Source organism: Miniopterus schreibersii (genome assembly GCF_964146895.1).
Source record: "Miniopterus schreibersii genome assembly, chromosome: 18".
Classification (NCBI taxonomy): domain Eukaryota; kingdom Metazoa; phylum Chordata; class Mammalia; order Chiroptera; family Miniopteridae; genus Miniopterus; species Miniopterus schreibersii.
Window position 1 is genome coordinate 17,159,240 of NC_138121.1, and position 27,165 is coordinate 17,186,404.

Sequence of the window (27,165 nt, forward strand, 5' to 3'; positions counted from 1 at the left end):
TCATATAATTTAAAGTGAGAGAAAATTGGGTGAGAACCAGTGGGATTTGGGTGGACACATCCCCCTAGAGAGTGAATAACCAGAGACTCTATCCATAGGCCCATAATTCACCATCCAAGCTGTTAAACTCTCCATCTCTGAAGACTTAGTTATTAGGGACTCTTAGGGCACTGGGTTAGTTGTCTTTTTAGGAGCTGCCTCCACACTAAGTTCTCTGAGTCTCCTGGGACTGCCTCAGGACATAGCATAGAGGTACAAAAAACATTTGCTGTAGACAGGGATCAAGCTGGTAGTGGTGCCCCAAGGTGGTTTCTACCTCCATGGATCATTAGGCCTCCATTTATGAGGCTCTCCTACATCGTTCACCTCCCGTAAGCATATTAGGCTATGAACAACTGACCTGAAAAAGGGTCAGAATATTTATGGGTGTGATCATCTCATTGTAGGGAAAAAAACAACTGTATTTTAATAATTGGCCACTTGAATGTTCATTGCTTATTGAATAGATGACAGTCAAAATGCCGAAAGAATATATTCCAAAATTTCTTAAATTATAATGGACAAGAGTTCTCATAAATTCCCCATAACTCAGAACAGCATTAATTCACATATTCTACAACACTGATCCATGTAAAAGGTGAACCCATTTAAAATCAGTAACCTTCAGACCAGTTCTTGAGAAATTGAGGCTTCTGAGTCAAGCAATTAAATACTATTTAAAAGATCTGTGATGTGATATGATACAGGCCTATTAGGAGGCAAAACATTCTGTATTTCCTTTCAGTCCTCTCTGTTCATGCGTACCTGTTCCTAATATGTGCTCTATTGAAGATGGAAAGAAAGCAGGAGGCTATGTGGAGTTTCTGTGCTTAGGTTGGGTATTTCCCTCATCGTCAGATTCTGTGTTTGTGAGGCCCTGCTAGGTAGACAGTTTTCAGTGCTATCCTTGAAACAAAGCCCTCTTTATCATTGGGCTTGATGTTTTTTTACAGAAACCTCAGAGGATCCTGGAAAGAACATCCTGCCCTCCGTGAGCACAGAGCACAGTGGAGATCTGAAACCGTCTTCTGCTGATCCAGGCTCTATGAGAGAAGAGTCAGGCTTCCTGTGCTGGAAGAAAGGGTGCAACCAAGTTTTCAAAACTTCTGCAGCTCTTCAGACTCACTTCAATGAGGTTCACACCAAGAGGCCTCAGCTGCCCGTGTCGGATCGCCACGTGTACAAGTACCGTTGTAATCAGTGCAGCCTGGCTTTCAAAACCATTGAAAAGCTGCAGCTACATTCTCAGTACCATGTTATTAGAGCCGCCACCATGTGCTGTCTTTGTCAGCGCAGTTTCCGAACTTTCCAGGCTCTGAAAAAACACCTTGAGACGAGCCACCTGGAGTTGAGTGAGGCAGACATCCAGCAGCTTTACGGTGGCCTTCTAGCCAATGGGGACCTCCTGGCAATGGGAGACCCCACCCTGGCTGAGGACCACACCATAATTGTTGAGGAAGACAAGGAAGAAGAGAGTGACTTGGAAGAGAAACAGAGCCCAACAGGCAGTGACTCTGGGTCAGTACAAGAAGACTCAGGCTCAGAACCGAAGAGAGCTCTGCCTTTCAGAAAAGGCCCCAACTTCACCATGGAGAAATTTCTAGACCCTTCTCGCCCTTACAAGTGTACTGTCTGCAAGGAATCTTTCACTCAAAAGAACATCCTGCTAGTGCACTATAATTCTGTCTCCCACCTACATAAGTTAAAGAGAGCCCTTCAAGAATCAGCAACTGGTCAGCCAGAACCCACCAGCAGCCCAGACAACAAACCTTTTAAGTGTAACACTTGTAACGTAGCCTATAGCCAGAGTTCCACTTTGGAGATCCACATGAGGTCTGTGTTGCATCAAACCAAGGCCCGGGCAGCCAAGCTGGAGGCTGCAAGTGGCAGTAGCAATGGGAACAGCAGCAGTGTCTCCCTGAGCTCCTCCACCCCAAGTCCTGTGAGCACCAGTGGCAGTAACACCTTTACCACCACCAACCCAAGCAGTGCTGGCATTGCTCCGAGCTCCAGCTTACTGAGCCAAGTGCCCACTGAAAGTGTAGGCATGCCACCCCTGGGGAATCCCATCAGTGCCAACATCACTTCCCCTTCAGAACCAAAGGAGACCAATCGGAAGAAATTAGCAGATATGATTGCATCGAGGCAGCAGCAGCAACAGCAGCAGCAGCAGCAGCAACAGCAACAAGCACAGACACTGGCCCAGGCCCAAGCTCAAGTTCAAGCTCACTTGCAACAGGAGCTTCAGCAGCAGGCTGCCCTGATCCAGTCTCAGCTCTTTAACCCCACCCTCCTTCCTCACTTCCCCATGACCACTGAGACTCTGCTGCAGCTGCAGCAGCAGCAGCATCTCCTCTTCCCCTTCTACATCCCCAGTGCTGAGTTCCAGCTCAACCCTGAGGTGAGCTTGCCAGTGACCAGCGGCGCACTGACACTGACTGGGACGGGCCCAGGCCTGCTGGAAGATCTGAAGGCTCAGGTTCAGATCCCACAGCAGAGCCACCAACAGATCCTGCAGCAGCAAAGCCAGCTTTCTCTGTCCCAAAGTCACTCTGCCCTCCTACAGCCAAGCCAGCACCCTGAAAAGAAAAACAAATTGGTCATAAAAGAAAAGGAAAAAGAAAGCCAGAGAGAGAGGGATGGTACTGAAGGGGGAGAAGGCAATGCAGGACCAAAAGAGTCCCTGTCAGATGCCTTGAAAGCCAAAGAGAAGAAAGAGCTGGCACCAGGGGGTAGTTCTGAGCCTTCCATGCTTCCTCCACGCATCGCCTCAGATGCCAGAGGGAACGCCACCAAGGCCTTGCTGGAGAACTTTGGCTTTGAGCTGGTCATTCAGTACAACGAGAATAAGCAGAAGGTGCAGAAAAAGAATGGGAAGACGGAACAGGGAGAGAATCTGGAAAAGCTCGAATGTGACTCCTGTGGCAAGTTGTTTTCCAACATCCTGATTTTAAAGAGTCATCAAGAACATGTTCATCAAAATTACTTTCCCTTTAAACAGCTGGAAAGGTTTGCCAAACAGTACAGAGAACACTATGATAAACTGTACCCCCTGAGACCCCAAACCCCAGAGCCCCCACCCCCTCCACCTCCACCCCCTCCACCCCCGCTTCCTGCAGCACCACCTCAGCCTGCTTCCACACCAGCCATCCCTGCATCGGCACCACCCATCACTTCACCTACAATTGCACCGGCCCAGCCATCCGTTCCGCTCACCCAGCTCTCCATGCCCATGGAGCTGCCCATCTTCTCCCCACTGATGATGCAGACGATGCCACTGCAGACCTTGCCAGCCCAGCTTCCCCCTCAGCTTGGACCTGTGGAGCCTCTGCCTGCAGACCTGGCCCAGCTCTACCAACATCAGCTCAATCCAAGTCTGCTCCAGCAGCAGAACAAGAGGCCTCGCACCAGGATCACGGATGACCAGCTCCGAGTCCTGCGACAATATTTTGACATTAACAACTCCCCCAGTGAAGAACAGATCAAAGAGATGGCCGACAAGTCTGGGTTGCCCCAGAAAGTGATCAAGCACTGGTTCAGAAACACTCTCTTCAAAGAGCGGCAGCGTAATAAGGACTCCCCTTACAACTTCAGTAATCCTCCTATCACCAGCCTGGAGGAGCTCAAGATCGACTCCCGGCCCCCCTCGCCTGAACCTCAGAAGCAGGAGTACTGGGGAAGCAAGAGGTCTTCAAGAACACGGTTTACTGACTACCAGCTGAGGGTCCTACAGGACTTCTTTGATGCCAACGCTTACCCAAAGGACGATGAATTTGAGCAACTCTCTAATTTACTGAACCTTCCAACTCGAGTCATAGTAGTGTGGTTTCAAAATGCTCGACAGAAGGCCAGGAAAAATTACGAGAATCAGGGAGAGGGCAAAGATGGAGAGCGGCGTGAGCTTACGAATGATAGGTATATTCGAACAAGCAACTTGAACTACCAGTGCAAAAAATGTAGCCTGGTGTTTCAGCGCATCTTTGATCTCATCAAGCACCAGAAGAAGCTGTGTTACAAAGATGAGGATGAGGAGGGGCAGGATGACAGCCAAAATGAAGATTCCATGGATGCCATGGAAATCCTAACACCCACCAGCTCCTCCTGCAGCACCCCGATGCCCTCACAGGCTTACAGCACCCCAGCACCATCAACCAATACAGCTTCCTCTGCTTTCTTGCAGCTTACAGCAGAGGCTGATGAATTGGCCACCTTTAGTTCAAAAACAGAGGCGAGTGATGAGAAACCAAAGCAGGCTGAACCTCCCAGCGCACAGCCAAACCAAACCCAAGAAAAGCAAGGACAACCAAAGGCAGAGCTGCAGCAGCATCAAGACCAGCCCGAGCAGAAGACAAATGCAACCCAGCAAAAGCTCCCGCAGCTGACTTCCCCCCCTTCATTACCACAGCCCCCTACACAAGCACCACCCCCTCAGTGCCCCTTACCCCAGTCAAGCCCCAGTCCTTCTCAGCTCTCCCACTTACCCCTCAAGCCCCTCCACACATCAACCCCTCAACAGTTGGCAAACCTACCTCCTCAGCTAATTCCCTACCAGTGTGACCAGTGTAAGTTGGCGTTTCCATCATTTGAGCACTGGCAGGAGCATCAGCAGCTTCACTTCCTGAGTGCACAGAACCAGTTCATCCACCCTCAGTTTTTAGACAGGTCACTGGATATGCCTTTCATGCTGTTTGACCCTAGTAACCCTCTCCTGGCAAGCCAGCTGCTCTCTGGGGCCATACCTCAGATTCCAGCAAGCTCGGCCACTTCTCCTTCAACTCCAACCTCCACAATGAACACTCTGAAGAGGAAGCTGGAGGAAAAGGCCAGCGCAAGCCCTGGTGAAAATGACAGTGGGACGGGAGGAGAAGAACCTCAGAGAGACAAGCGCTTGAGGACAACTATTACACCAGAACAGCTAGAAATTCTTTACCAAAAATATCTATTGGACTCCAATCCAACTCGAAAGATGTTGGATCACATTGCGCATGAGGTAGGCTTAAAGAAACGTGTGGTACAAGTCTGGTTTCAGAACACACGTGCCCGGGAAAGGAAAGGACAATTCCGGGCTGTGGGTCCAGCCCAGGCCCATAGGAGATGCCCTTTTTGCAGAGCCCTCTTCAAAGCCAAGACTGCCCTAGAGGCTCATATCCGATCCCGTCATTGGCATGAAGCCAAGAGAGCTGGCTACAACCTAACTCTGTCTGCAATGCTCTTAGACTGTGATGGGGGACTCCAAATGAAAGGAGATATTTTTGATGGAACTAGCTTTTCCCACCTACCCCCAAGTAGTAGTGATGGCCAAGGTGTTCCCCTCTCGCCTGTGAGTAAAACCATGGAGTTGTCTCCCAGAACTCTTCTTAGCCCTTCTTCCATCAAGGTGGAAGGGATTGAAGATTTTGAAAGCCCCTCCATGTCTGCAGTCAATCTAAACTTTGACCAGACTAAGCTGGACAATGATGACTGTTCCTCTGTCAACACGGCAATCACAGACACCACTACTGGAGATGAGGGCAATGCAGATAACGACAGTGCAACGGGAATAGCAACTGAAACCAAATCCTCTTCTGCGCCCAATGACGGGTTGACCAAAGCGGCCATGATGGCAATGTCCGAGTATGAAGATCGGTTGTCATCAGGTCTGGTCAGCCCAGCCCCGAGCTTTTACAGCAAGGAATATGACAATGAAGGTACAGTGGACTACAGTGAAACCTCAAGCCTTGCAGACCCCTGCTCCCCAAGTCCTGGTGCCAGTGGGTCAGCAGGCAAATCTGGAGACAGCGGGGATCGGCCGGGGCAGAAACGTTTTCGCACTCAAATGACCAATCTGCAGCTGAAGGTCCTGAAGTCGTGCTTTAATGACTACAGGACACCCACCATGCTGGAGTGTGAGGTCCTAGGCAATGACATTGGACTGCCAAAGAGAGTTGTTCAGGTCTGGTTCCAGAATGCCCGGGCAAAAGAAAAGAAGTCTAAATTAAGCATGGCCAAGCATTTTGGTATAAACCAAACAAGTTACGAGGGACCCAAAACAGAGTGCACTTTGTGTGGCATCAAGTACAGCGCTCGGCTGTCTGTACGTGACCATATCTTTTCCCAACAGCATATCTCCAAAGTTAAAGACACCATTGGAAGCCAGTTGGACAAGGAGAAAGAATACTTTGACCCAGCCACTGTACGTCAGTTGATGGCTCAACAAGAGTTGGACCGGATTAAGAAGGCCAATGAGGTCCTCGGACTGGCGGCTCAGCAGCAAGGGATGTTTGACAGCACCCCTCTTCAGGCTCTTAACCTTCCTACAGCATATCCGGCACTCCAGGGCATTCCTCCTGTGTTGCTCCCTGGCCTCAACAGCCCCTCCTTGCCGGGCTTTACTCCATCCAACACAGGTGGGTTCTGCTCTAGGTGATTCTGTCAGCCCATTTATCACTTTGTTCTGTGGTTATCACCCATACCCTCTGAGTGTTGGGCAGATAGGAAGCTTCAACAAAACTTCAGATGCCTTCCATTGAGTCTCCCTAGAGCTGGCCCCATGGTGTACATAGTTCCTTGGCTTCCCAAGTTCAAGGATGGCACCTCCTTGTTGGAATGGTCTCCTCTGAAACCATTCTTGTGTCCTGTGTTCAACAGCATAACCATGGTGTATGCTATAGGGAAGAACTTTTGAGAGCCAGGGCATATTAGATCCTGGGGTATTTTCAAGAAATAAGCTTCTGTCGTAGACCCTTCCATTCAGTGCTTGTGGAAATCCTGAACCCTTCTAGATATTTGTTGAAAATATAAGATATTTGAATATCTAGCTAGTTCTGGATCATGCCCTGTGAAAACTTGCTCAAGAAAATAAACCAATCTTTGCCCTTACCTGTGGTCCCAGCCCCCGCTTTAGAGCGCTACTCTGGCATAACTGCTATCGGGTGTCTTCTTCCTCCTGGGATTCTCTTCTAGCCAGAACAGCAGTGGCTATGTTCATTTCTAATAAGAACACCTTTGTACTCAAATGCGCTGACCAGGAATCTTGTATTGGCAATGTGGTTTTGAATTTTGACATGTTTGTTTTAGTAGTACTCCAGACAGATAATAAAATGTTAATGGTCATTTTTTAGGGGTATTCAGTCACTGCATCAGTTCCTTTTGCCCATCTTCCCTCCCTCCTATTGAGAGTCATATGCTTGGCACTCTTATTTTTCGACTTAATGGGGAGTCTCACAGTTCTTCCTGTGTACCTCTCTTGTTTCTCTGTCCTTACCCATCTTCTCTGGATCCACCTGTCTTTCCTAAATTAGACCTTCACTTCCACAATCCTTTGAGACTTAGGCACAAGGCAGCAAGATCCCTCCATGGCCTGCATTGACCAGTGCACATTAACCAAAGTAGAGTCCTTCAAAGTGCCTCCTTGCCTTCAAAGCATGTCCCTGTTTCCAGGGGTTGAAGCAGTGCCTCACAGAGCAATCCTGGTTGAATTAAATCCAAGTTTTACAATTTTGGCAGTGTTTTACAGAACATGAGGCTACCTCATTCCTGATCCCAGTTTCTTATTCAAAGAGAACAAGAAAAGAAAGCATTAAGATATAGAAGTCATTGCTTATATGTGTTGGCAAGTTAATGTCACAGAATGATGCTCAAGCCAGCTAGACATAAGCCAAGAAACAAGCTATGGAAAGTGGCTAGACACTGAATTACCCTTGCAGTCCAGGATCTTGGCAGAGGGGCTTGGGAAGGCCCAACATTTCATAAAAAAATGTGGGAAAAAAAATTAGAATCAGAATGTCTGATCTATTCCCCTTGTTTTACAGATAAGAAAACTGAGGCCCAGAGAGGTCAAGACCATTCAGCAAGCTAGGGTAGGAGCCAGAGCTCCCACCCAGGCCTCCGGGCTCCCAGTGCTATGTGCTCCTTCCACAACACCCAATATGAGCCAGTCAGTCAACAGGTATATGTTTAGTGCTACTGAGGTTCTGACCACTTAGAGTGGACTCAGGATAGGAAGATATGCTCTTAATTATTCAAGGCCACCAGTGTGCCCCAGTAACAGCCTCCTGACTGTACCAAAGCTCACAGGAGCACTGGATCTGGAATGGGAGGGAGGAAACCTATGTTTAATACATCAGGCCCAATGGTAAGCTCTTCCCATGTGACCTTTCATGTAAATCCCTACAATTTACTGTGGAAAGCTGAGGTTCCAAGCAGTCGGTGAACAGGCCCAAGATCACATGGCAGATGTGTGTCAGTCATAATCCATACCATATCGGTCTGACTACAGAGGTGCATGCCTAGGTCTCAGGGAGAATTAAGTGCCTTGCTTGGTTCTTTTTTTTTTTAAATACATCTTTATTGATTTCAGAGAGAGGAAGGGAGAGGGGGAGAGAGAGACAGAAACATCAATGATGAGAGAGTCATTGATCGGCTGCCTCCTGCACGCCCCCTGCTGGGGTTGGAGCCCGAAACCTGGGCATGTGCCCTGACCGGGAATCGAACCTCGATCTCCTGGATGCTAGGTCAATGCTCAACTGCTGAGCCACGCCCCACCAGGCCTTGCTTGGTTCTTTTGATCTTACAGATGAGAAAGCCAACGCTACAGAATTATCTTGAGAATATATTGAGCTACTGTATTTTACTGTATTGAATGTGGCTACTGCTGAGCTCGTAAATAGCATGGGTTCAGTAACTATTTCTTAAAATTTTGAATCTCTTATGTAGACTATCAGTTCAAGATACAGAAAGTAAGTTTAAAGCCTTCTGACCTGGATATTTCTCCTGGAAGCCTGATGTTTAGATGTTCCTTCCTTTTGGCTCTGGTTCCAACCTAAAACTTGGAGCAGGCTCATTGCCTTGAGGGAGATGGAAAAAGTCATGTCCCAACTCTAGAATTCATAACTCATTCTGTTTCAGCCTCACTTCTGCCAGTTTAACCCAATGAGCCTTTACTGAATGTTTCTGAGTTGGACTTATCTTCTCCTCTGGGTTCAGCCCCTTTTGTGCACTTGAGGAAATTGGATGTCTTAATCTCAGTGGTCCCTTTCTGCTGTTTTGGAAGAGTACATTAATGATGCTATGTGATGCCAAGGGAAGCATCCTCCTCGGCTATCCAAACATTAATGGATGTTTTTCTGGGATTGGCAACTGAGACAACTTTGTTCTCTTCATCTGAAATTTAAGTGTTTTCAAATGCAGTGTGATAGCCCAGTAAACACTGAACCCTGTAGCCAGAAGTGGCTACATCTCTTCACTTAGGTCTGGGCCTCATTCAGTGTTGGTTTTTCTCACTAGGACAGTGTCCGTTTATGGAACCACCTACCACAGCTTTCTGGCAGAAGGTGGTCCAGATAAGTGGTGAGGAGGCTATAGGATTTTTGATTTTACATATTGGTGCTCTCTGAAATGAAGGGGCTGTACACTGTCTAGTTTCTTGGGTGTGGCTGCTGCCTATGAACTCTTCTCAGTTCTTGTCCTTTCTCAGCATTTCATCACCCAGCATATCCTGTCTCCCCAGCCTTCCCCATACCACAATGCTGTCCTTCCCCACCACCTTGGTAGTCTTTACAAACCTATAGTTTGATGTACAGGTTTGCCTCACTATCTGAAAGTAAAGTGTTCCTATGAAACCTTTTGTAAACCAAGATGGCGTAAAGAGGGGAAGGAGTCACCTTAGGACACATCTTGCTAATGAATGCACAAAATAAATCAAGATAAAGCACAGATGCTCATAAAAACAGCTTAAAGCTATGGCAGCTTGATGCTGAGTGTAGTTCCTGGGGAAGGAGCTTGGCAGTGTCACTCTCGCTGTTCAGGGTACACGCTGGCTCTATAATGGCTAACTGCAAAGCAAATGGTGAACGCTGTTTTCACTTTTTGCCTTTTTTTGTAAAAGTGCAAAACTCCTTTTTGTATTTCAGTTAGCGAAAACTGGTATTTAATGTAGGTCTTTCCTAAAAGCAAAGTGGCATAAAGTGAGCTTTTGAAAAGCGGGGATACCTGTACCAGCAGCAACACCATTTCCATGACCCTGGAACAAAAGACTCAAACCAGAAGATAGGTATGGGTTAGGGAGGATACCAGGCTCTGGGCTAGGTGGAAGCTTTACAAGTAGTGGCAGATAAGGCTTGCATGTGATTGAGGATGGGGCTGTATACCCCATGTGGGTCTAGTGACATGGTCAGTGACCTCTGCCACCCATAAGCAGTGGCGCCTGATGTAGGTTGCAGTCTTAGGAATTAAAGGCAGAACTTTGGGCTATTTCATTTCTGACATGTTTTTCTCCTTTTCCTGTGGCTGGTTTTTCAACCATCTACAGTGCCAGCCCTACTGTATGTCATTCACACAGGGGCAGGAGTAGGAAATGAGAATCATTTCTCTAGAGAACTCCAGAATCCTATTCCTATTCCTAGATGGTTACATTTCTCAACAAATTTGTTAAAGCAGATCATCTGGACCAAGGCATCGGAACAGTTTTCTCTGAATGGGTTTTTATTTCTTCTCATTCCTCCTCCTCTCTCTGCCCTCTTAATGTGTCCCTTCAACTGCAGCAGCGGAAGTCACAGAGGTGCATGTGAATACCTGCTGTTTGTTCACATGGTTTTGGGGCTTGGCCAGGTTTCTTGCTTTCCTTCACTCTCTTCTCCTGTTGCCTGTCTTCTCCAGACAACTTCTGGTGAGACCTCTTAGCTATAGTATTTCTGTGAAGTTTTGATGAAGGCCTTTGGTCCCAGCTGTAAAGAGCTAGTTTGGGGGCCTTCAGACTAATTGTCTTGGGTGGAATGAATGGTAGCTGAGAGCTTGGCAAAGAAAATATGAACTAGTGGGGTAGGTGTGGCACATTGGGCAGAAAGGTGTGTGTTTGGCTGAAAGGGGAAGTATGGAACTGACCCAGGGCTGGGTCTTGATTAGAAATGCAAGGCTCTCCAACCCTGAGCCTAGTCGACACCTCTGTTGAAAACACTGGTTTTGAGAGAATCCTTCAAATTTAAACCTTGAGACCTCAGACTCTGTGCCAGTGACACAGGTCAAACATCTTGAGCTTCAGCCTCACCACCCAGACTGACACATGATTTCTCTGTCTCCATTCTTTTCAGCTTTAACGTCTCCAAAACCGAACCTGATGGGTCTGCCCAGCACAACAGTTCCTTCCCCTGGCCTCCCCACATCTGGATTACCAAATAAACCGTCCTCAGCGTCGCTGAGCTCCCCAACCCCAGCACAAGCCACCATGGCAATGGCCCCTCAGCAACACCCTCAACCCCAGCAGCAGCAGTCACAGGTGCAGCCGCCGCCAGCAGCCCAGCCGCCACCTGCACCACAGCTCCCGCCACAACAGCAGCAACAGCAACGCAAAGACAAAGACAGTGAGAAGGTAAAGGAGAAGGAAAAGGCACACAAAGGGAAAGGGGAACCCCTGCCTGTCCCCAAGAAGGAGAAAGGAGAAGCCCCTACGGCAGCCACAGCCACCATTTCAGCCCCGCTGCCCACCATGGAGTATGCAGTGGACCCTGCACAGCTGCAGGCCCTGCAGGCAGCCTTGACTTCAGACCCCACAGCGTTGCTCACAAGCCAGTTCCTTCCTTACTTTGTTCCAGGCTTCTCTCCTTATTATGCTCCCCAGATCCCTGGCGCCCTGCAGAGCGGGTACCTGCAGCCTATGTATGGCATGGAAGGCCTGTTTCCCTACAGCCCTGCGCTGTCGCAGGCCCTGATGGGGCTGTCCCCGGGCTCCCTACTGCAGCAGTACCAGCAATACCAGCAGAGTCTGCAGGAGGCGATCCAGCAGCAGCAGCAGCGGCAAATACAACAGCAGCAGCAGCAGCAACAAAAAGTGCAGCAGCAGCCCAAAGCAAGCCAAACCCCAGTTCCCCCTGGGGCTGCTTCCCCAGACAAAGACCCTGCCAAAGAATCCCCCAAACCAGAAGAGCAGAAAAGCGCACCCCGTGAGGTGTCCCCCCTCCTGCCGAAACCCCCTGAAGAGCCAGAAGCAGAAAGCAAAAGTGCGGACTCCCTCTACGACCCCTTCATTGTTCCAAAGGTGCAGTACAAGTTGGTCTGCCGCAAGTGCCAGGCGGGCTTCGGTGACGAGGAGGCGGCAAGGAGCCACCTGAAGTCCCTCTGCTTCTTCGGCCAGTCTGTGGTGAACCTGCAAGAGATGGTGCTTCACGTCCCCACGGACGGCGGCGGCAGTGGCGGCAGCAGCGGTGGTGGCGGCAGTGGCGGCGGCTCGTACCACTGCCTGGCGTGCGAGAGCGCGCTCTGTGGGGAGGAAGCTCTGAGTCAACATCTCGAGTCGGCCTTGCACAAACACAGAACAATCACGAGAGCAGCAAGAAACGCCAAAGAGCACCCTAGTTTATTACCTCACTCTGCCTGCTTCCCCGATCCTAGCACCGCATCTACCTCGCAGTCTGCCGCTCACTCAAACGACAGCCCCCCTCCCCCGTCGGCCGCCGCCCCCTCCTCGTCCTCCGCTTCCCCCCACGCCTCCAGGAAGTCTTGGCCGCAAGTGGTCTCCCGGGCTTCGGCCCCGAAGCCCCCTTCTTTTCCTCCTCTCTCCTCATCTTCAACGGTTACCTCAAGTTCATGCAGCACCTCAGGGGTTCAGCCCTCGATGCCAACAGACGACTATTCGGAGGAGTCTGACACGGATCTCAGCCAAAAGTCCGACGGACCGGCGAGCCCGGTGGAGGGTCCCAAAGACCCCAGCTGCCCCAAGGACAGTGGTCTGACCAGTGTAGGAACGGACACCTTCAGATTGTAAGCTTTGAAGATGAACAATACAAACAAATGAATTTAAATAAAAGATTAATAACAAACCAATTTCAAAACTAGACTAACTGCAATTCCAAAGCTTCTAACCAAAAAAAGGAAAAAAAAAGGAAAAAAAGGAAAAAAAAGAAAAAGCGTGGGTTGTTTTCCCATATACCTATCTATGCCGGTGATTTTACATCCTTGTCTTTCTTTTTTCTTTTAATATATATATATATATAAAACACACCCCTTAACCCTGTTACATTGTGTCCTTTTGAAGGTACTATTGGTCTGGGAAACAGAAGTCCGCAGGGCCTCCCTAATGTCTTTGGAGCTTAAACCCCTTGTATATTTGCCCCTTTTCAATAAACACCCCATGTTGATAGCACAGAGGAGCCCGGCATGCACTGTATGGGAAAGCAGTCCACCTTGTTCCAGTTTTAAATTTCTTGCTATCTTAGCATTCAGATACCAATGGCTTGCTAAAAGAAAAAAAGAAATGTAATGTCTTTTTATTCTCAGGTCAATCGCTCACACGTTGTTCTGTTTTCAGAATCATTGTTTTATATATATATTTTTTTCGGTTTTCTTTTTTCATTTTTGTTCCAGAAAATTTTTTTGTTTCTTAATTTAAAAACGGGCAGAAAGTATTCGAGAAAAACAATGTGAACTGCTTTAGCTTTCTGGGGATATTAAGGATAGCTTTTCTGCTGAAGCCAATTTCAAGGTGAAAAGTTAAGCACTCCCACTTTCAGAAAAAAAAAAGACAAACCCACACACAAAGAGTGTTGAGGACTCGTAGCTTAAAAAAATAAGTTTTAAAAACTGACTTTCTGTATTTATGATAGATATGACCATTTTTGGTGTTGAGTAGATTGTTGCATTGGAAATGAACTGAAGCAGTATGGTAGATTTAAAAGGAAAAAAAGAAAACCCTTTTGTGTACATTTAGCTTTTCGTATGGTCCAGCTGACAGCTCCTCATTTGATGTTGTCTTGTTCATTCCTAGCAGATAGATTGCAATCCGTTGATTCGCCTAAGCTTTTCTCCCCTTTGTCCCTTAATTCCACTTTCTCTTTCCTCCTCCCACCTCCCATCCTGTAATCTCCCACTTAAGGTAACTGCCTTCATTTCTTAGAGGGTAGCTGCAGAATTATTTTATAAAACTAAAGAAAGAATTTCAAAGGGTTCTAGGGGTCATTAGGATCCTCACAGATTATTTTTGGTTGGGGAGTTGACACTTTTTAAAGGCATATAATTCTAGTTACCTATGTCTGTTAGCCTTGTGCATTTATTTTTTATTTATCCTTCCTTTGGCTTTTCTTTTCACCCCCTTTCTTTCCCCCTACTTGGTTGGTAGATGCTTCAAATATTCTTTTCCTAAGCTAAAGCATTTGTTTCAATTTGTATAATTGGATTGTGTGCTTTTCTTTTCTAAAAAAGTTTTTGGTTAGGGGTTTGGTTTTTGTTTTGTTTGCTTTCCTCTCTCAGAAAAGGAAATTTCATGCTTTAAATAAAATCCAAAGACACACCCTTTCACTGCTGATGCAGAAAAAAGGGAAAGGGTTCTTGTTACTTGAGAATTTGTTTCTGATTTAAACAAACAAGACTTAGTTTAATAAAAGTAAAACAAAAGATTCCCAGGTTGTTATGTGCTTCTTCTGCAAGCAGAGGGGCAACTGTTAATGACAATTCCATATACCAAAAGACACATTTTTTACTTCAAAGTTTTGTCCTTGTGTTAGGCAGTCTGAGCGGCAAGTGATCCAGAGCGCAGCCAACAAAGAAGCAGATAGCAATGTACCAAGAGCAAAAAAGAAGGAGGCACTTGTGTTTCTGTTAATATCCATATTCCTGTAACATACAACATGACACACCATACACCCTTTCTCATCTAAAAAAACGGTCTGAACTTTGGAAGGAAAACTTTGTGCTGCTATAATGTAGATTTTGGAGACAGATAGATGCTTTGCTGTTTCACTTTCATAGCCAAACATCAACAGAAACAATCTCCCCTTGCCCCCAAAGTGTGAAATCCTTCTCCCCTTCATTCTCTTCCTTATGTTTCAAAAGGGAACTTTGAAGACTGTGAATGCAGGTTCCATTGGTCACCTTTCAGGCTTCTTTCCCCAATGCTGAAGCCACTCATCAACTTTGCAAAAGACTGGAGCATTCCAAGATCTGAAAATGGATTTCTTTTTTTCTTTTTTCTCTTTCTTTTTTAGCCGGGACTATTTTATTTTTATGAATTTGTTTTCAGTTTAATGAAAGAGTAGATCCTGAACTGATGTACATATTTCTAACTAGGCTGATGCACAGTGCAAATTCCTTTTTTAATTTTTTTAAGTAGAAATACTAAAGAATACCATCTAACTATTCATACCAGTAACCAGTTGTAGCATAAGGTGTCAAAAACAAGTACGCAAAACATTTGCTGTTTTAACAAGCTATTTTCTTTTGACAAGAATTCTTGTATTTCTCCCTGTGTTTGAGATGAACATTTTTAAATTTTAAAGTTGTACAGTTTTTTGTTTTCCATTATTTTATCTTGTTTGTAACTCTATGAAATATATATATATTTTTTGCCATTTAACTGTTGTATGTTACTCTGTGTCTGTATCATATAGAAAAAAAATTGTTTGTTTTTGGTTCTCTATGTGACACCAATTAACAATATAACACTAGCTTTACCTGTCAAATTCTGCTAGGTCTTTTCTGTAAACTTTGTTTTTAAAAATGATATTGCTTGGTAATAGTGCAATTTCTCTCTTTCCCACCTCCCCTCAACTTTAAGTTCATTTTCTTATAATTTTGCCACCCCTTCCCCAATGGTTCTTTCTCTTCTCCCCCCACCCCCCTCTCTCTACTATGCCATCCTCCCTCTGTGAGGCAGAGTGACTGTCAGTGTTTTGTTACGCCATGCCTTGACCTGTGGGTGTGTTTAGCAACAGCAAGATGGTTGGTTGGGTAGACTGGCTAAGTAAGCATGCTCCCACCCACCAATGTTCCTCAGAGGGGTTATGTATGTGATTGTTTCAACCTGGAGTGGGTTGCACACTTAATGTTTTCCTCTACAACTCTACCGCCCACATACATCGTCATTCAAAAACAGAAAAATTAATTCTCAGCATTAACCCAGAAGTAGCAAAGCAGTCAGTGATGGTGAAAATTAGGGGCCAAACATGAGCTTAAGATGTTTGTGGGCTAACATCCACCCTGGCTGTGACCAGTATTTACAAAGAATGAATTCACTACAGTGCTCAACAGTTTAGAATGGTTTCCCTAGGAGAATTTACTCCTATCTGCTGCATAATAGGTAGCTGAATAGGATATCTCTACTCACTTTTTAAATTCTTCATGTCCATTCACACTTCATATTTTGGTTGGTTGGTTGTTGTTTTTCCCCCCAAATACTCCACAGTGTGGGTTGGTGCTAGACATCAGTCAGTCTCACAGCACCACTAACCCACAGGATGGGAGTTATTTCATCCATTGTTCCTCCATCCTTCCAAAAAGAAACTTAAGAAGGAAACACACACGCGCACACACACACAGAAAAGTTTAATAAATCTAGGAAGTTTTTTTAAATTAAAAGCTATTTAAAGAGATGAATGTGGCCAAAGTTTTACAGGATTGAAAACAAAGTAAAACAGACGGCATGTGTTTTACCCTGAGTTTATCAGGCATGGCAGGAAGTTGCAGGAGAGAGAGGCAGTGACCCAAGCCAGTGCACTTGATGTTCATGGACATATATTTTTTTTAAATAATAAATTAAATTAAAACATTTTAAATAGAAGCATAAATTGAGTTGGTTGTTTGTTGGCGCTGAGATACTGCCCACTGTGAAACAAAGCTTTGACTAGTTTTTTGTTCGTTTGTTTACTTTCTCTGGGGGGAGGGGGGCAAGTTTGGGTAGGAAAGAAAACATAAATGAACGTGACCCTGAGGTGAAGAGGTATATGAACAGCCTTTGCAATGTACAAAAAAAAACAAAAAACAAAAAAACAAAAAAACAAAAAAAAAATAGAGCAAGTGAAACCAAAAATGATGTTCTTGGTGTTTTTCTATAATGTAGTCTTGTTAGCTTTTTTGTTACTGTAACAATGCTGATCTCGAACTGTACCAAAATACATGGAGACTAACAAACAGAACCACATGGAACTTTCAAACTGAAAAAAAAAAAAATTTGTCACAAAAACTTTGTTGTCATAGTTAAGTTGATTGTAGATGGTAATTGAATATACTCCTTTGAAAATATTTCATCAAGTATGTTTCCTGCTCATTGTGATACATTAAAAAAAATATGAGCAAAAGTTCTTGTCTCTGTCAACAGATTTTGTGTGTAAGCATGTGTGAAAAAAGGGCTGATGACTGATGAAGTGTAAATTTGAACAGTATCTTGAGATTGGGTGCGCAGGGATACTTATTCCAAGATACACAAGCTCTTGGGAAATGGGGCCTTGTATTTCCCATCTTCTGGCACTCATTAAAGTACCAGAGGTTTTGGCCATGATGCCAACTAGCTTATTTCATTGAAAAGAGTAAACATGACAGCTTAGATAATATTTGGTCCCAGGGAGCCCTAATAGCACTTACATTTTTAATTCAAATGTTTATGTAAGAGTGTTAGACCCTTGAAACAACCATGAGCAAAAGTTTTGCTGATGGCCAGGAGAAAGGTAAGTTCGACTTCTCTGAAATGGGAATTGGACCCAGTGCTTGTGACAGGAGGATATGAAAGGTAAGTTGAATTAAGTGGATTATTGACTAAATTTACCTTTCCTAGCAAAGGATTTTCCTAACTCCCTGTTAGAGCAGAATTTGAGACAAGAACAGTCTGCAAAATAGTAGTCGCATTAGTAATTCCTACATACAAGAGAATACTCAGTCCTCTTATGCCTGAAAATCATTAATGAGTACATCCAAGATCAGGCCCAAAGGCCTTCCATTCATCTCTAATTTATAGCCACAGCTGATAAATAATTTATAAAACTTTTGCAGCTGGGTTTGCATGGCATTGCAGGCTGTCCTTGCAAGGTCTGCAGCATCTGCCCTCAGCCAACAGGGTTCTTTCTCTACCCAAGCTGAGCTAAGAAACACTCCTCTGTTAGTTCAGCCATAGTCAACCTAGTCCTTAGCTCCTGCAGGAGGCATTCAAGGAGAAGCATTGACCCTATTAACTCAAAATCTCAAAGAATTCTACAGCTGGCACAGGCATTACTAAGTGCTCAGAAATAAATAGTTGGTTCCCTTGCCAGTCTTGGAATCTATGCCAAAAAAGTAGTGTCACTGTCCCTAATGAAACCATGATCTTTCCCCAGGCATTGCACCTTTCTTTTGGGCGTTCCTGCAGAAGCTGATGGCTCCGATTTCGGTATGTTTTCTTGGCACACAGTTATATCACTGATCTTTCATCTGACCCCACAAAAAGGTACAGAGTGATAAAAAGTGTTCAGACGTAAAGCCACGTCTGCCTTTCTAAGCTATAATTATTTTAGGATCTGGCAGGATCACACTGAAACATTTTAAACGGAACTAATTTTGCAGAGAGGTTTTGCCACCTCAGCTCTTTGGAGGAAGGTGACTACAATTCAAATTCTTCTAGATACATTTTTAACAAGAAAATAAGACAAAACCTTATTTTGAGTTTGAGCCCTTTGTATCAGAGAATCTCTAAGCACCTAAATTACATTGAGAGAAGGTTGAGTAAGGGACTCTGTTACTGGAAAAGCTTTTTTCTCAAGGGAAAAGAAGTCTTCCAATCTGGCTTCAATATCATGCTCATATGGACATTAATCTCCTTGGAATTAATAGTGTTTCCCTCTTGGAAAATGTGAAATGGCAACATCTTAAAACGGCTGATGTGTATTAGTCAGGTAGCTGTTTCTAATTTTGCTTTAAAGAAATGTCTGCTGAGCCTAGCTCCTGTTACAGACTAATGACCTTCAAAATCTCACTTTTAACAAGTTTAGATTTTAAGTTACAAGAGCACAGCAGTTTAAGAGTCAAGTTGAAGGATGAGAAGTTTGCACCTGCTGCTCTGCAGCCTTAATTACAGCAGGACAGATGTATACACTCAGTCCCTGTTCATTGTTGCTGGGGGTGAACCAGCCAAGGCCAGAGCAAAACTTGCAAAGAAATTAGTGCTCTCAGGGCCATTAAAGTAGAAGCAACTTCCCATTACTTTTTACTTCATAGCAAAGTGTATTTCCCTCCCTCCTTCCCTCATTTTTTAAACTAGAGGCATGTTTTTACAAAGTCTTAGCCAATTAGCTTTGATTCCTCTCTATCTTTTTCTTTTTTTTTTTAATTACAGGAGCAAAAATAAATGTATTTGACCTTTATGACTGCTTCATTTCTTATCCTATAATCCAACTGATGAGTCCCTTATTTATATGGAAACGAAAACTTTCAGATGAACTGTTTTACTCTTGGGCCAAGATCCCTGGCTTGAGAAATGAGTGATAAGAAACAACCAAGACCAGCAAGAGAGAAAGGCATCAGTACATATTCTGTAATACCAAAAGCTTCTTTTGGACACACTATTCCTAGCCTTGCTACTCTCAATACACTCCTCTTCCCTAAACCCCCTTGTGTATTGCTGATGTCTTTTAGACTCCATCGTATGCTTTATATTTGCATGACACTTGAAAAATACTTTGTAGAATTACTTCTTGCTTGTTTCTCAAAATGATCTAAAAGGTAAACAAAGCGGGTGACATCTATCCCAGGTGTTCAGGATAGTGAGAAAAAGGCACCAACCGCATGTTTAGCCTCTGTCCAGTGCGCCTTCTTCCCACCACACTATTCCTGAGAGACACTAAAGTCTCTGAGTGTGTGGGCTCAGGAGTGAGACTCACGGGCCTCAAATTCTGCCTCCACCACTGTGACTTTGTGTAATTTATTCTCCCTGTAAAATGAGGATAATGGTACCTGCATCATAGGGTTGTTGTGAAGATTAAATAAATTATATGCAGAATGTTTCCATTGCACCTACAGAGCGCTACATATCTGTTGCTACTATTATTGTATTAATTCTCCACTTCTCCTTGTAGATTCCCTGCAATTGCAGCTTTCAAATTCTTTATTTTACTTCACAAAGGGTTTGAGGACTGCAGTTGTATAAGTCAGTCCCATCAAACCACTGCCAAACATTTATATCTGATGCTTCCCTGTCTGTGCATATCTCAGAGGGCCCAGAGATCCATCAGGGAGCCTCTGTTGATGAGTTGCACAGGAGTATAGGACAGGAGTCTGCATTTCAGCTATTCAATGCCGAATTTCTAGTTATTTGGTCAGAGGAAAGGATGGCTGTAGTTTGCTTTTGTTTGCAAGACTAGACCTACTCCTGCTTCACCATGCCTTGATTTGTTCTGGGGTAATGTTCCCACTATACTTATCTGAAGATATCTTGCTCCACTAAAACTAGTCTACCTTCCAAACACACCTTATACTGTCCCTTCTACATTTAAAAGCTTAACTAATGTTGTTTACCCCATGATATATAAGATCTGCTCAGCCCCATTTCTGACCCCTTATAACAGCCCATGTAATGCCTTATTTGGCAGTGATCCATGTCTGTGTCTTAGATAGCCTCCTACATGACATATATATTAATGTTTGAATCAGTAAGTCAAAGAATGAATGAAGGAAAGGGTATTCATCCTCACCTTTATGCTTTTTATGGGAGAAGAGGTCTTAAATGGGAGTACAAATATAATTACATAAAACCAGGGCCAAAACTTTACAAATACTTCAGTCTCCACACCTTCTCTAAAGTAAAAGGAGGGGAATATTTTCAGCAGATACTAATGGTGAATAGAAATCATTGAAAAATTAAATTGGAAAGAATTAAAAACTATACTAGGCAAATGTTTTCTTTTTAGGAGAGAGTATAATTGCAATAAAAACAGTTTAGGAATTTGAAAGTACCACTTAAAACCCTTTTTAGCTGTTCCCCAAATTGAAGGGTGATATTAAATAGTTATTTGAAATCAAATGGTTATATTTTTCTAATAAAAATGCAAATGTTTGTAGAATATTTGAAAGGAAGGCCTCACCCCAAACGTAGAAAGAACATCATAATATAACCCTAATAGAGAGATTCAGATAAATATGAAGTCTGAAATTTGCCTTCAGTTTTTACTAGCTGGTTTCTTCAGTTGGTTCATAAGTAAAAAAAAAAAAAAATGCATGTAATATTTTTATGATTTTCTTTCTGTAAACTCTCATTCCAATAGATATTTCCACTTGTTCTGTATAAATGCAATAGAAAATAGTTCAGTACAGAGCACGAGAGATGCAAACTTGAGCTCCACTTAATGGTCTGCCCTACAGGGCATCCCCTCTAACTTTGAAACACTTTTTTATTATCAAAGAGCTACACAAGTAAACATCTCCATTTCTCACAAGAAAAGCAGTATGCCAGAATGTTTCATGGGTAACTTTTACCAAATCTTTAATGTCAGTGCTGAGGCAACTGAAAAGCCACTAGAGACAGGTAAATATAAAAACCAATGTGAGGGGGGAAAATTTCCATTAAAATTCCAAATCATGTGAAAAAAATATTTAGCAAGATAACTAACAACTTATTGATCAAGAGATGGATTTACTTAAAATCTATTGCCCTATGATCCATTAACAACTACTAATTATGAAATAAAAGCAGACAGGTATGACTGAAGAAAATAAAAATTCTATATATAAAAACTATAGTAACTGAGTTAAATTCATTAATAAGTGATAATCAGAGAGATAATGATATGGCCATTTTCCAGAGCAGAAAAATAACTTTTCAGATTGAAAGTACACATGACATGCCAAGAAGGATAAATGAATAAATTACAGGTAACCTATAATCTATTGTTCTCCCCAATGGCTTTTAATATTTTTCTCTCTACATTTAACATTTGGCAAAGATACAATTAAAACTGTGAGCAGATTTTTTTTTTTTTTTATCAGCAAGAACATGTAGGAGACAATGGAGTAACAGTCACAGGGTACTGAGAGAAAAGAACTAACAATGTAGGTTTCTATACCCAGCTAAACTATCACTCAAAGGTGACGAGAAAGAAATTCTGGGAAAACTGTATTAGAAGCTTACTTTTTAAAGCTCTCATGATCACCTCAGGAAAACAGAATGGCTAGAATAATAAATCCAAAATCCACAAACAAGATTTATTAAAAGAACTAGATGATAAGATATCTCCACAAACCTCAAAATATGAACAAAAAGGGACAAACTACCAAATCTACATGCCCTGAATGGCATCAACAAAGTATCTGAGAAAAAGAGGTATCAGATGAGCTTGGAAACAGAGAACCTTAAAATAACCAACAGGTACAAGAACAGCTGATACTTGGGAGAGGGTTTGCATGCTCTAATTATGGGTTAGGGAACTGGGGAGGAAGGCAAGGTAAGACTTCAAAGGGCTGGAATGAAAGTTCCCTTTTAGAGTAACATTCACAAGAAGAAACTGAAATCAAGAGAATTCAAAGTGAACGAGATAGGGATAATGGTGGGGGGGGGGGGGGACACATGCTAGAGAGCTATGTGAGAGCAAGCCAGAGCATCCAGTTAAATATGAGGGAGGGCAACAGATCAAGAATTCTCAAAGTATGAAACCAGGTATTTGAAGACTTCATAAAAATAACATAAGAGGAATCAATAGAGCCAAGAAGCTAAAAAAGTTATTGCTACTCGTCCATTCCTCCTAAAAGTTCAGAAAAATGAGTTTCACTTAAAATGATCAACAGAAGATGATTGTGGTTGAATCCCATAGAAAGTTATTATAAAGAGAAATAGTAAGGAGCAGAATAACATTCCTAGAACAAAAGATATGCCTATAAAACATGAACATTCTATAGCCTAATATTTCAAAATAAACCAAAAGAAAAGGAAATTTTTGGAAAGATACGAAAGAACAGCAGTAGAATTAGAAATTAGAATTGAAGTAACAGAACAAAATTAGAAATAAAAGTTCATTTGAGAAATGAACAGAAAACTGAATAAACAAAACATCCTTTAAGAAAAGCAGAAATTTTAAGATTCAAACAATTTTTTTCTCTGCTTCCAACTAGCATGTAGAAAGCTTTCAAGACTCACTCCCACCCAATTTAAAAAATTGATAATCTATGAAATTATCATTTTTCTGGAATCCACTATAAAGATGAAGTTAGAAAATAATGAAGTATCCTAAGTTCCAAAGAAGAACCAGTCTTTCAAAGTACAGAGGAGACTCATGACTGTCTCACCTTTAGAAAAGCATGGGAGAAAGAGGTGGCCACTATAAAAACCTGTAAGAAGAAATCAACTACAAATTTACCAGAAAGTTAATGGCCAAGTGAGGGCATTCATCTACCAGGTACTCTGAAAAGACTAGTACAGGTTGTGGGAGGTAACCAGCTGCTGCTCGCAAACAGGCAATACAACCTGCTTCCCGGATGCTTCTCCCCTCCAAACCAAAAGCATAAAGAAGGAAGGGAAAGCTAACCATGTTGCCCCAGATCATAGGCAAAAGACACTTTGTAACTTGTGAATGAGGTAGAAGGAAAAAAAACCTGGGTCAGGGGCAGGAAAAGGTCTTGGGCCCAAGGTCCTACACCAATACCAAGCAGAGATGTCTGCTCACACTGAAAGAGATGCAGAAAACTCCTGCCCAAGACCAACTAAAAGGTAGAGCTTGGCTGCCAAGGGAGGAAGCGCAACAATTCTAAGCCCCTTCCAAGGTATACAGGGCCTCAGGAAACTGAGGCTGGACCTAACAACAGAGAACTCCTCCCTACGCCCACCATAAGCTTACTACCACCAAGTGCTGAGCAACAAACCGTGTGAGGAAAAACTCTCTTCATAGTGCAGGCATGCAGGAGCAGCTGCAAGTCTAAGGGGAGAACAAAAACACTGAGGGAAAACCCTCTGATATCCAACTCCTAAACACAGGGCAAGAGCAGGCTATGCTTAGAGAACTTTGAGGTCTGTGGTGCACTGAAGTTGCCTCCTAACTTTCTTCACTCAATCCCCTAACAGAGAAAGGGCATGCCTATTTCTAGGCGTAAATACTGTTTACCTTACTCCCTACTGTTCTACACACAATGCCACCAAAAAAGAAGTAACCAAACATTATGTGACTACTTACAGAAGAATACAGCATCATTTATGAAGTTACCTTAACAAAACACACACACACACACACAAACCTGATCAAGTCTCTAGCTGCAACTACCAATGTCCAAGGTGTTATGCACTGAATCATGTCCCCACCCCACCCAAATTCATATGTTAAAGCCTTAACCTCCAGCATCTCTGAATGTGACTGTATTTAGAGATAGGATCTTTAAAGAGATTAAAGAGTTAAAGGAGGTCATTGGGGTGACTCCTATTCCAATATGATTGGTATCTTTATAAGAATGGGAGATTAGGAAACAGAAACATACAGGGGGAAGACCACGGGAAGACAATGTCCAATCACAAGCCAAGGAGAGAGGTCCTTAGAAGAAATGAATCCTGTCGATATCTTGCTCTGGACTTCTAGCTTCCAGAACTGTGAAGAAATAAATTTATATCATTTAAGCCCCCTAGTCTGTGGTATTTGTTACAGCAGCCTGAGCAAACTAATACACAAGGTATATAGAGAATAGAGGAACACACTAAACTATAGCAAAGCAATAAAAAGTAGATTGTGAGAAACTCTAGGTCAAACAGATTTCTTTATCAAATAAATTGCAAGGAAAATAAAGTTGAAAGGGGAAAAATATAGCTAAAACCCATCTTAAAAACATAATGCCAATGTGGATTTATCTGGGTCCTGATTCAAATTATAATTTTTTAAAAAAGTTATGATATTTGATACAATTAGTTGATCATGACTAAGAAGTTCATAATATTAAAAAATCATCATTAAGGGAAAGAAAGGTACGGGAATTAAAGCCCAGCCCCCACTTCCCCCTTCTCCCCAAAAAAGGTTTCTAACAGGAGACACCTTATACAATAAACTAAGACCACAAAAGGCTACAACTGTTGCGTTGGGTAATCCATAGGTGAAACAAGCCTCTCAATTTGGGTTCAAATTCCCTAGGAAGTCTATGATTAAAACACAAAAGTTGCCCTGGCTGGTATGGTTCAGTGGTTAGAGCATTGTCCTGAAGGGTCACAGGTTCGATTCAATTCCTGGTCAGGACACAAACCCAGGTTGCAGGTGCAATCTCCAGTTGGGGAGTATGTGTGAGGCAACTGATCAATGTTTCTCTCTTTTTCTCCCTCTCCCTCTCCATCCTTCCCCTTCCTCTCCCTTAAGAATCAACAAAAAACATATCCTCAGGTAAGGATTTTAAAAAAAAGAAAAAAGTAAGATCATCTGTAACTACAATAGTAAATTAAGGGATACACACACACACACACACACACACGATGTAAAATATGTCAAAAATATAAATGTGGGGGGAGGGTGAGTAAAACAGCACTTATAGAATGCATCTAACCTTAAGGGACCATCAACTTAAACTAGACGTGTGTCTATAAATTGTTATATGTGAAACATAGTAACCACAAACCAAAAACCTGTAATAGACATATAAGAAATAAAGAAAAACAAAAGATTCAAAGCAATCCCTATCAAAATCCCAATGGCATTTTTCACAGAAATAGAACAAAAAATCCTCAAATTTGCATAGAACCATGAAAGACTCCAAATTGCCAAAGCAATCCTGAGAAAAGAGAACAAGGCTAGAGGTACCACACTCCCCAATTTCAAAACTATACTACAAAGCTACAGTAATCAAAACAGTACGATATTGGCAGAAACACATGACACATAAACCAATGGAACTGAATTGGGAGCCTAGAAATAACCCCAGATATATGTGGGTAATTTATGACAAAGGAGCCAAGAATATACAATGGAGAAAGGAAAGTCTCTTTAATAAACGGTGCTGGGAAAATGGACAGCCATATGCAAAAGAATGAAACTAGACCACTATCTTATACTATACTCAAAAATTAACTCAAAATGCATTAAAGACTTGAATGTAAGGCCTGAAATAATAAAGGAAACATAGACACTAAGCTTCTGGAAATTGGTCTCAGGGATGTTTTTCTGAATTTATCTCCACAGTCAAGGGAAGCAAAAGCAAAAATAAACAAATAGGACTACATCAAACCAAAAAACTTCTGTACAGCAAAGAAACCAACAACAAAACAAATAGGCAACCAACCCAATGGAAGAAGATATTTGCAAATGATACTTCTGACATGAGGTTACTATCCAAAATATACAAAGAACTCATACAATTCAACAACCAAACAACCTGAATAAAAATATGGGCAGAGGATCTGAATAAACATTTCTCCAAGGAAGACATACAGATGGCTAACAGACATATAAAAAGAAGTTCAGCGTCACTAGTTATTAGGGAAATGCAAATCAAAACCACAATGAGGTATCACTTCACACCTATTAGAATGGCTAATATCAGTAAGACAAGAAACAACAAGTGTTGGAAAGGATGTGGAGCAAAGGGAACCCTTGTACACTGTTGTAGGGATTATAAATTGGTGCAGCTACTATGAAAACAGTATGGGGTTCCTGAAAAAATTAAGAATAGAACTATCAGCACTGGCCAGGTGGCTCAGTTGCTTGGAGCGTCATCCCATACACCAAAAGGTTTTGGGTTCAATCCCCAGTCAGGGCGAGTGAAGGAGGCAACCAATTTATATTTCTCTCACATTGATGTTTCTCTTTCTGTCTCCCTCCCTTTCTCTCTCTTTCCCCCTTCCTCTCTCTAAAATCAATAAACATAACCTCGGATGAGTGAATATTTAAAAAAAAGAATAGAACTACCATATGATCCAGAAATAATAATTCTCGGTATTTACCCAAAAATATGAGAGCACTTATTTGTAAAGATATATGTGCCCCTATGTTCACTGCAGTATTTACAATAACCAAGGTGTTGAAACTAAGTGTCCATCAAATGGATGATTGGATAAAGAAGATGTGGTATATATACACAATGGAATACTACTCAGCCATAAAAAGATGAAATATTGCCATTTGTGACAACATGAATGGATCTTGAGAGTATTATGCTAAGTGAAGTAAGTCAGAGGGAAAAGGACAAAGCTATATGATTTCACTCATATGTGGAATATAAAACAAAAAGTAACAAATGAACTAACAAACTAACAAAAACAAACTCACAGACATGCACAACAGAATGATGGTTACCAGAGGGGAAGAGGGCAATTTGAATAAAGGACATCAAATATGTGGTAACAGAAGGAAATTAGAATTTGGGTGGTGAGCACATGAGCATACAATAGAGTAATCGGATATCAAATTATAATGGTGTATAGTTGAAATTTGTATAATGTTATTAATGTTACCTCAATAAATTTAATATTTT

At 42.8% G+C, this 27,165-nt stretch overlaps 1 protein-coding gene across 5 annotated transcripts in view; it reads left to right on the forward strand.

Annotated features, from left to right (window-relative positions):
* Positions 1-17,072, forward strand: part of ZFHX3 (zinc finger homeobox 3) — a 243,494-nt gene extending 226,422 nt beyond the window's left edge. For all 5 annotated transcript variants that reach the window (XM_081119491.1, XM_081119493.1, XM_081119492.1 and 2 more), the window contains 2 exons: positions 993-6,425; positions 11,106-17,072. In XM_081119491.1, coding sequence (XP_080975617.1) covers positions 993-6,425; positions 11,106-12,775 — 7,103 coding nt within the window. In that variant the 3' untranslated portion in view covers positions 12,776-17,072. The remainder of the gene's footprint in view (positions 1-992; positions 6,426-11,105) is intronic.
* The last annotated feature ends 10,093 nt before the right edge of the window (positions 17,073-27,165 follow it).